The following is a 9,978-nucleotide window of genomic DNA, read 5'->3' on the forward strand; positions in this document are numbered from 1 at the left end:
GGTAGTCTGGGTATTGGAACAAATATGTACTTCATGATAATGACAACTAGAGGCATTTAAAATATTTTTTCACCAACTTCAATGTCTTTGTCGATTAACCGTAACTTCAAAAAGCAGTATTTTTTTTATGTTAGGAGAATAGACTGTTTAAAGGTTTGGAGGGTTACCACTATAACCAAGCACTTCAAGTGGAGGCAGCATTTCTCATTACATGTGGGCTTTTCCCTTTGTCCTCAGTATGCTCAGAGTATAGTGATACACAGTGTAGAGGGAAGCAACCTCACCACGAACTCTGAAAATACATACCAAGAAAGTGATCCAACAATTCTGAATACTGATAAACAGTGTGAAACGTCAACAAATTTGCAACAAAGAGTGTCGCGTTGTTTCCCTATTAAAAATAATAAACATGTTACGGAGAAAAACAAAACAAATCAATGACACAGACATTTGAAAGGAGTAGTTGTTTATTACAGAGCATAAGGAAACTACCCAGTCTAGACATGAAGCACAATACAGTATGAGCTACTTGTTCCTCTGGAAGTTGAGCGCATGTTGGTAGGAAGGGAGGAAAGCAAATGGGGAGTAGAGGAAATAGAAAAGGCACTCCTACACTTACGGTAGCCAACGGGGGTCCTCAGAGTGGTATAAGGGAACAAAACCCAAACGTGAACCTATGCCACAGCTGGGATGGCCGTGTAAACAAGGCTGGTTTCTCTGTACAACACCAGCCAAATGTTGCCATTCCATTGAGGATAGGTAAGAGCTAAAGAATTGCACCAGAGATTTTAATGGGATTTCAAAACCGACCCACTTAATAATGTGATCTGTAGTCCAAAAATAAAAATAGGTTGTAAAAGAGTCATTAATAGTAGCCAGTGACAACTTTTGAGTTGAGGCGGCCCAGAGCTTTTCTGTACAACACTCTGGAGCCTCAAGCCAAACACTAAAAAGTGATCAAGTCAAAAGGAATTTCAAGATTCAATAGCCAGGTATGTTTAAAGCTGCCTTCTGAAACATCGGCTTCTCTGTATTCACGCCGAGTTTCAGGGAACAAATAAATAGTGTTGAGGTTTTGACTTCAAGCCAATAAGACTGGCAAAGAACACACTCCATTAAGGATAAAGACGGAGACCAGGTTTCTCTGTAGCTACACCTGCCATCAATATACTTAAGGAGTACAAGGGCTGTTAGTTACTTCAAACCATAAAAAGCTAGTGAAACTACATTTAAAAAACGGGACTTTGAATTTCAATGCATAACAATCCAATTTTGCCATTATTTTCAAGTACAACAAAAACCACTGCAGACCAGAGCAGTGACATAGCAGCTTCTGACTTTTCTGTATTACGTCAGAAAACAGCAACGGTCTGTAGGGGCGTCTGAGGATTTATACTCATTTTAGAGCTTGAATAATTAGGATTTGGTTCTCCCATTAGCCTGCAATGCATAGCATTTTTTTTTTTGAAAACAGCAACAACTGTTACATTTTAATTGTGCCATTCTAGCATCCTCCACAAAGAAGCAGGAATAAAGCTAACAAATGGGATAAACAACACTGACTGGGTCTGGGAATTATTTTACCAGATTGACAAAAGGAGGAATGTTTAGAAATACACTAAACTGTGTCAGATGTCAGATCAGAGAACACTCCTACTATCAAATGATGCTTCTAAAGGGACCTGACAAATTTAGATATTGCGCCTATCCTTACATCAGTAGCACCAGTGAATTAAGAGAGAGATCACATATAGCCTAATATGCCATTGCTATGACACTGAATAAAAAACTGACGATATTGACGGGTGTGGAATGCCAAAATGAGAACTTAACGCAGCTATTCAGGGACTATCAAAGCAAGAATCAGGCGAATTTCAAGACGTCGGACAAAATGAAGTACTGGTGGATGAGTTCATGGAACCCATCCAATTCTTAAAAACATCAAGTTTCTGAGCCATGTCTCCTACGACCAAGTATGATACCGCAACCAGCAGAAAACAGCAAGAAGACAAGGAGGGGGTTGAAGTGAGAGAGGGGGTCATGTGTTAAAGGATACCATTACTATGAGAGAGATAAGGGCATTTCACCCCCGGAACCTTGGAGGCTTCTCTGTAGTATACACCAACAGGCCTGGGGGGGAAAAGCTTAACAGTATTTAGTATTTGAGTTTTTTGGGCACCTCCCATGGGAAGGAGTCTCGGCCAAAGTGGCCATAGGCTGCGGTCCTCTGATACAAGGGCTTCTTCAGATCCAGCTCCCTGGAATACATAATCAACATACTTAGCAGCAGTCACACCCAGCTACCTCAAATGCACACAATCACGCTCACGCTCACAATTAGCCAGTTAGGACTGTCGAGTGCCACCAACATTTTTTTAATAAATATAAACCACAGAGGTTTGTTAGACCAGCTGGTTTGGAGGAAATGTTTAGTTTTGACACTTACCCTGACAACCAACCTCATCCCTGAGCAGTGTGGTGACTGCAGCTGGAAACCACACTCTACAATTTGCAAAGGATGCTTATATCTAACTATGAGCAACAGGGCTTCGTTACAAAAAGGTATCATGATTTCTAACCTGATAAATGAAACTTTTGCGCCCTCCAATTTCCTTAATTTGTAACCTTTGCCACTATGTCATATAATTCAGTAGGAAGTGATAAGGTAATATCAAAGCTTTGGATCACAGAAGCCACACAAATGCAAGTTGTAGCATAATAAAAAAGGGTATTGGCTCTGCAGAGTCTCAATATACATTAAAATAACTAGATCCTGTTCAGGGCAATAAATAACTAGACTAATCGAAGGCATCAGGACCGGAGGGATCTGTGTTTTCACTGAGAACAGGTGGCTTCAGATGTTCTACATTACCTGACAATGACTCCAGGACGGAGATCAAAGTTCCTCTTTACAATGTCAAGCAGCTCCCTCTCACTCTTGTTGGAGGTCCCGTAGTGGAAGATAGAAATGGAGAGGGGATGGGCAACTCCAATGGCATAGGAAACCTAATACAACATGCACACACGTATTATATCAATAATAATAATAACACACGTCATACTTCAGGTAGGAACCTCTTGCAGCCCCTCTCACTAAAAACAAGAGTGGGCTCTAACACTCACCTGGACCAACACTCTCCTGCAGAGCTCAGCCTTCACCAGAGACTTGGCCACCCAGCGTGCAGCGTAAGCAGCAGAGCGGTCCACCTTTGTGTAATCCTTCCCAGAGAAGGCACCACCGCCATGAGCTCCCCAGCCTCCATAAGTGTCAACGATAATTTTACGCCCAGTCAGGCCAGCATCACCCTTTGATGAAGAGCAGAGGTCACACATGTGGCTACAGGCTACATATTTTCTGAAAGGCACACCCTCCGACATTTACCTGTGGGCCTCCAATAACAAATCGCCCGCTGGGCTGCAGGTGGTAAATTGTGTCATCATCCAAATAGATGCATGGAACAACAGCCTTGACGACTTTCTCCTTCAGGGTGTCTCTCATCTCCTCCAGGCAAATATCCTCATCATGCTGAACTGACACGACAATTGTGTGCACACGCACTGGAAGCATGGCACCATGGTCCTGGCGGTACTGGACAGTAACCTGTGAAATAAGTGAACACATAAATGATAATCCAACGACAAAGATATGATTCATCCTAGTTATTAGCAAGTCTAACAACTTTACCTGTGTCTTTGAGTCTGGACGGAGCCATGGAAGAGTGCCATTCCGACGCAACTCAGCCATCTTAGAATTGAGTTTGTGGGCAAGGATAATTGTCAGAGGCATACTCTCCTCTGTCTCATCAGTGGCATATCCAAACATCAAGCCCTGTAGAGCAAGAGACATTTACTCTGTTTAAAATGCATACGTCTCATTTAAGGATAATGAAAGACCAGTTATCCAACTACAGAACACACATGGCTAACCAATACATTGATAGCAACTACTGACCTGGTCCCCAGCTCCAATGTCCTCCTCATTGCGGTCAATGTGAACACCCTGAGCAATGTCAGGAGACTGCTGCTCCAAGGCCACAAGAACGTTACAGGTCTTATAGTCAAAGCCTGTGCAGGAGACAAAACAGAAGCACATCAAGACACCAGTGTTAGAGCCCAAACAATCAACTGACTTGTCAATAAAAAGCAAAACTCAGAAACACAACTCCATGCCACACCTTTAGAGGAGTCGTCATATCCAATTTGGCGGATGGTGTCTCGAACAACTTTCTGATAATCTACTGTGGCAGTAGATGTCACCTCACCGGCCAATAGGATCATCCCGGTCTTGGCAACAGTCTCTGCACAAGGCAAGAAAGACACAAGTATACAACAGTCAATATAAACATCTGATTTGAGCAAACATATAGCAAAGTAATAATAATAATAATAATAATATTAAATTGCATACCACATGCAACTTTGGCATCAGGATCCTGCTTAAGATGGGCATCCAAAATTGCATCGCTGATCTGATCACAGATCTTGTCTGAAAAACAAAAAACAAAAAACAGAATGAAGAATGAAACATAACACTGGCAACAATAACTGCAGCAGAACCGGTCCTAATGTACAAGCCGGTACGTCATCTCTCAGTGGGAGTGGCTCAGAGACAGTCGCCATTTCAGCATGTGCACATGTGGTGGGAAGGAGAGGGCGCGCAAGTTACATTAACCAGGGACCGGAAGGCAAGCCTTAAACCAGTAACACACTACTAACCAGTAACACACTACTAACCCAGTAACACACTACTAAACCATTAACACACTACTAACCCATTAACTAACGTGGTCTGTGGCCGGTCACTACATAGGAAAGCTACAGGCCACCGCTGTTAAGGCCAGAGGAGTCTGCTGGCGGTCATTGTGCCGCATGGACGTGTTGGCACGTTTACCAGTTAATAAATACCTTTATTGTATCATTAAATGAAAGCTTACAGTTCATGTGTGACACGAACAGGCGAGAACACCACCTACTCAGCCTAAACATTAGCCTGCTAAGGTTAGCTAGTAGCTCGCATAGCGGAAAAGGCCGTCACGTTGAGATGTGTGTGTGTGTGTGTGTGTGTGTGTGTGTGTGTGTGTGTGTGTGTGTGTGTGTGTGTGTGTGTGTGTGTGTGTCTTACCGGGGTGTCCTTCCCCGACCGACTCTGACGTGAACAAGAAGCAGTCCTCGTCAATGAGGGAGTTGTGGAAACCGTTCACCTGTCCGTTCATGGCTGCTGCTGCTGCTGCTGGTGTGTAAAGATGTTAATATCAAGCTGACTTTGTATCTTTTTTTCTTTTGCAAGCGTGTCTCGGCGTTTTGCAGCCCCGGTGTCTCGGTATGTGGATGATGGAGCTTGAGCCTCATGGCGCAGAGCAGCCACTATTTATGCCATGAAGTCAGCCGCTCTGACGTCACAAGGAGGTGGACCGTACCATTTGAGCCTGCCGAGGGGGTGGCAGCGTGCTGTCGCAGAATGGCAATCATACGAGGAACATGTGCCATCAAAACGTTATAGTGACACACGATCCTCCTCGCTCAATCAGCACATTTTTACCTCAGCAAGTACTTCATCTCACCTGTGTGTGTGTGTGTGTGTGTGTGTGTGTGTGTGTGTGTGTGTGTGTGTGTGTGTGTGTGTGGGTGTGGGGGAGTCGGACTGAAGTTGGTGATGAAAATGGTGATGTAATAATAGAGGTAGTTGCACCGTGTGTTGTGTTGTCATTTTGCATGAGATGTACAAGCTATAAACCATACCAGACTTGAATTTAAAATTGCTAGATCCGACTTTAAAACAGATGAATTGGAATTATGGACTTCTCCTGCAACCATGCCCCACACACCCAAACCCATCCTTCTTGTATTTCTTCATTCCACAGTTTAACACTGGGATGACTCCTGCATAGACATTACATTACATTACATTACAGTCATTTAGCAGACGCTTTTATCCAAAGCGACTTACAATCAGTAGTATATTACATATCATTCACCCATTCACACACTGATGACAGGCTACCATGCAAGGTGCCACCATCAGACTCTAACTAACATTCATGCAACATCCAGTCCACACCGATGGCAAGCCTTCAGGAGCAACTTGGGGTTAAGTGTCTTGCCCAAGGACACATCGACTGCCGAAGTCGGGTATTGAACCACCGATCCTCTGAATGGAGAACTACCTTGCTCTCCACTACGCCACAGCCGCCCCTCAATATAAGATTGAGTGGTGCTTGACACTTGATGCAGCTCAGATTGACTATCCTACACACTGTTGTGTTCTAAACAAAGCCGGCTGGCTGTCATTGTGGTTACAGAAACATTCAGTTTAATATCTTTATTGCTTATTAAGGCCTAATAAAAGTTACAATGTCAGATGGTATTCAATATGATGGTGCTCATGATGTGTAATATAAAACTGTGTCAACAAATACATGTTTCCAGGAAACCATTATTAGAGTTTGCTATAAACCCACACTGGTATATAATCTGATAAATTAATTTGATTTTACATGAGAACATCAGAAAATGTGCTCCCTTGGAGAAACAACCAGATTAACCTGGAAATAATTGCAACAAAGTGAAAACTGGACAGTGGAGAGCAAGCAGAGGCTGTGTATACTTTATCTCAACATAATTTAATTATAATTTACTCAAAAAGCTTCCATCTCCCTCTTACCCTTCAGGCACTGTTTTTTAATATAATCAAAAGCTCTGATTGTGAACACGTTGTACCTTTGTAGGCAACTGATGGGTTTAATTGATGCTGCTACAAGGACAGGCTTACCATGGTTTTAGGTCCAAAGCAGGACCATTTTGTTCATTTGAGAAGAGGAGTTTTTCTAGTTTCAGTTCTGGTCCCAGTGTTTTATCCAGAAAACATGTTGAAATTGGGATATTGTGGTTTCACAGTTTGTGACTCCTACCACTGCTCCACCCAGAAAACTAATTTACAATTTCTGCTTGTCATTGTGAGTATCCTGCACCTATGAATCAACTAATTCTCAAGATATCTTTAAATATGAAAATGCTTTGTCACATTATATGAGGTGTACAGCAAACAAACACAGTGGTGCTACAGTCAAGGTCCAGTGTTATGTTATTAAGCAGAGAGACCTGTTTTGTATGTTCAAGGTGCTTGATCCCAAGTCAATGCCAGTCACCGTGACTGATAGACAAACTGGGTCATTTGGTTAATAATGTGAGATAAAGGATAAAAGTGGCATCAATATTCAACTGATCAGGGTTATTCCACACACACACGCACACACACACACACACACACACACACACACAGTGGCTTATATCATCAGAGGTTACGAAAGGTCAAAAATCAAAGGTTGCCTTCAGCACAAACATACTGCTCTTACAATAGAGATTATACGCGGAAATTAGACCTGTCAATTTTGCGATCTTGATGGAAAACCTAGAATAAACCCGTCACGCTTATGACATTACAGGGCCATTAGTATTGTCCGTTTGTACCCTTTTAGTCAGTTAATTTAATGATGCTATTATGGTGTCTATTGTCACTAAACCAAACAACTCAATCTCTGACCAGTGTTGCATCAGAGAGGTACAGTCATTTGAATTTGCAGGGTGGACACTTTCTTTTCAGAGAGCAAAAGCATGATGCAAGATGCACCTGCTGTTGCCTTCTGCAGGATATGTTGTTATGTCTGTTACCCACATTTATATAGAAAGTATAAAATAGCAAGCAACATCCACTGTATCCAGTAATAAATCACAAAGAGCCGAATGGCCTTCCAAAGACCAATAACAGTAGACTGAAGAGCCACCCTAACCCTGGTAAACATTGAATGAAGTTCAATTCTTTTACATAATTGAAGAGAATATATGGGCAGTACTTGTGATTAATTACTTTTATATTCATCATGAAACTACTTCTTGCACTTTTCATTTAAAGGTCTAAGCAGAGCAGACTGCTTTCACTCAGTGAATCGTATTTATATTATTTTAGGCCATCACCGTTATTTACTTTGTAAACCCACATTTTAAACTCAGTCACTGATACTGTTTCTTTAGCGCTCTCTCACTCTGTTACACCTTTCAGCACGTTTTTACTTTTCTTTTGATATATAAAAGTAAACAATAGATTACACTGTAATTAACACTTTTTTTCAGCCAAAGACAATAAATATGAAGAGACTCAGGAAACACACAGACAGCACAATTTGAAGGGGAGTATATTTTTTTCTTTGGACAGTGTTCCACTAGTTTTGGGGTTTGAGAACAAAGCAAGCAACCCCTAAAAAACCTTCTCACCTGACTGATCAGATGGTTTCACAGAGAAAAAAAATTCTCATGAGCCAACAACTAGTATCTCACAGGCTTACTATATTTTTTTTGTCAATTTCATTCACAATTATATAAAGACCTGTAGACTTAATAAACTACACTTCAGACAATAAAAGCAACATTTGATCTGGATTTACTAAAATGGAAACTGGAGAAATCAAACTCTCTCTTCATAGTTCCTAATAGAACAAGAAAATAATCATCAATATTCTGTAATAACCATTGAAATAATGCTCCCTCACTGGCCAGCAGAATTCAGGCTCATTTAACAATTAAATAAGAAAATAAATACATCATTTAAGTAAAATCATCTTTGTGGCATAGATTGTCTCCTATATTGTGTTTTCTACCATACTTAATATTTTTCCTTTACATACATATTTCTTCTATTTATCCACATAATTATAAAACAATAACATTCTGGACACAGATCATTTTTTTTCCATTAACATTTCACAATAGATAGTCACTGGTCATGACAGCAGAACTGACCATACTTATCTAAATCACCTAAAGTAGGACAAAGTCATACAATCTTAATCTTTTTTAAACATGTTACTCTAAACAAAGGTCCATTAGGTTTTCCATGTCAAAGACAAGACAATACAAGAATGCTCTATGAAATGTTTCGAACAATTTCAGATTTATGCAAGCATAACTGTCCTGCATTTTCTTACTAAACACCAACAGTTACATTTTTATACTGTTCTTACCAAGTTTTTCACATCCACGATTATAACAAAGAGGAGTCAAAAACAGCACTTTACGGCACAAAAATCACAGTACCGGAATGTATAGTATGTTGAGCAGCAAACCATGCAAACACAAACACACACACACACACACACACACACACACTCACCTTCCATCATCAATAACACACACGTCCTTAAAAACGCATACGCACAAAAACTGATTAAAGACATACACACTTACTTACAGCTACAACAGTATACACTGTCCTACGCTAACAGCCCAAAAGTACAATGTGTCTAAAATGGTGCATCTGAGGTCACACAGTAACAATGCAACACGACTACTGTAACTATTGTCAGGGTCAATATACCACAAGGATCCGTAAGGAAGGATCTGAGCAAAAGACAACACAAAACAAGTAACAGGAACGGTGAACTTAAAAAATAAATAAATCATAAGTGAAATTCATACAAAAAATAAATCATTAGATTGGACCAGTTGGACCAGAAATATCACACTGGCATTGTGATATTTCACAACAGTGGAGCTTTGTATCAGCCAATGCAAAGCCCAGTAGGAGCTCTACATAGTAGAGCTCCTGCTTACATTTGTCAGAGATCATCAGAGTTTTACTTGCTTCTGTGTTGAAATCACACACAAATTTTATTTAAATTGAATACTTATTGAAAATAGATTAAAGACGGATAAGAATGCATTTTTTCTAGTTTTTCTATTTCCAAAGGTAACTTAAGTTCTTGGTTAAACAAGAGTTAGATAAGGCTTGTTAAATCAAATAAAGCTATGTGTGTCCAAGCAATATACTTTACATGTTTCCTGTTTCCGATATGTCTGTGGTTTTTATCACTGAAGTTGGCCAAGCAGAGTTAGTGGCCAACAATTAATCAACTGGACAGCTAGCCTTCCACACCCATCACACCCCACTGCATTGATTTGGCCATTTATTTACAGGCGCTCACATTC

At 40.7% G+C, this 9,978-nt stretch overlaps 1 protein-coding gene across 1 annotated transcript; it reads right to left on the minus strand.

The window, feature by feature from the left end:
• Positions 1-456: 456 nt before the first annotated feature.
• On the minus strand, positions 457-5,352 carry mat2ab (methionine adenosyltransferase II, alpha b). The gene is made up of 9 exons (XM_054610940.1): positions 5,123-5,352; positions 4,409-4,486; positions 4,176-4,298; positions 3,953-4,065; positions 3,686-3,829; positions 3,383-3,601; positions 3,124-3,306; positions 2,873-3,006; positions 457-2,258 (listed from the first exon to the last, which is right to left on the minus strand). Exons 1-9 carry the CDS (start codon positions 5,211-5,213, stop codon positions 2,156-2,158), a joined length of 1,188 nt encoding a protein of 395 aa, XP_054466915.1. The 5' UTR covers positions 5,214-5,352; the 3' UTR covers positions 457-2,155.
• Between the last annotated feature and the right edge of the window lie 4,626 nt (positions 5,353-9,978).

This window comes from Anoplopoma fimbria, chromosome 13, assembly GCF_027596085.1.
Source record: "Anoplopoma fimbria isolate UVic2021 breed Golden Eagle Sablefish chromosome 13, Afim_UVic_2022, whole genome shotgun sequence".
Taxonomy (NCBI): Eukaryota; Metazoa; Chordata; class Actinopteri; order Perciformes; family Anoplopomatidae; genus Anoplopoma; species Anoplopoma fimbria.

What these genes read in the sequence shown, in the direction of transcription:
- mat2ab (XM_054610940.1), bottom strand. Translation starts at nt 5,213, where the DNA reads ATGAACGGACAGGTGAACGGTTTCCACAACTCCCTCATTGACGAGGAC. An exon ending in TGATGCCAAAGTTGCATGTG is followed by an intron (nt 4,299 to 4,408) that starts GTATGCAATTTA and finishes TGCCTTGTGCAG; the next exon opens with AGACTGTTGCCAAGACCGGG. An exon ending in GCAGGAGAGTGTTGGTCCAG is followed by an intron (nt 3,007 to 3,123) that starts GTGAGTGTTAGA and finishes ATGTTGTATTAG; the next exon opens with GTTTCCTATGCCATTGGAGT.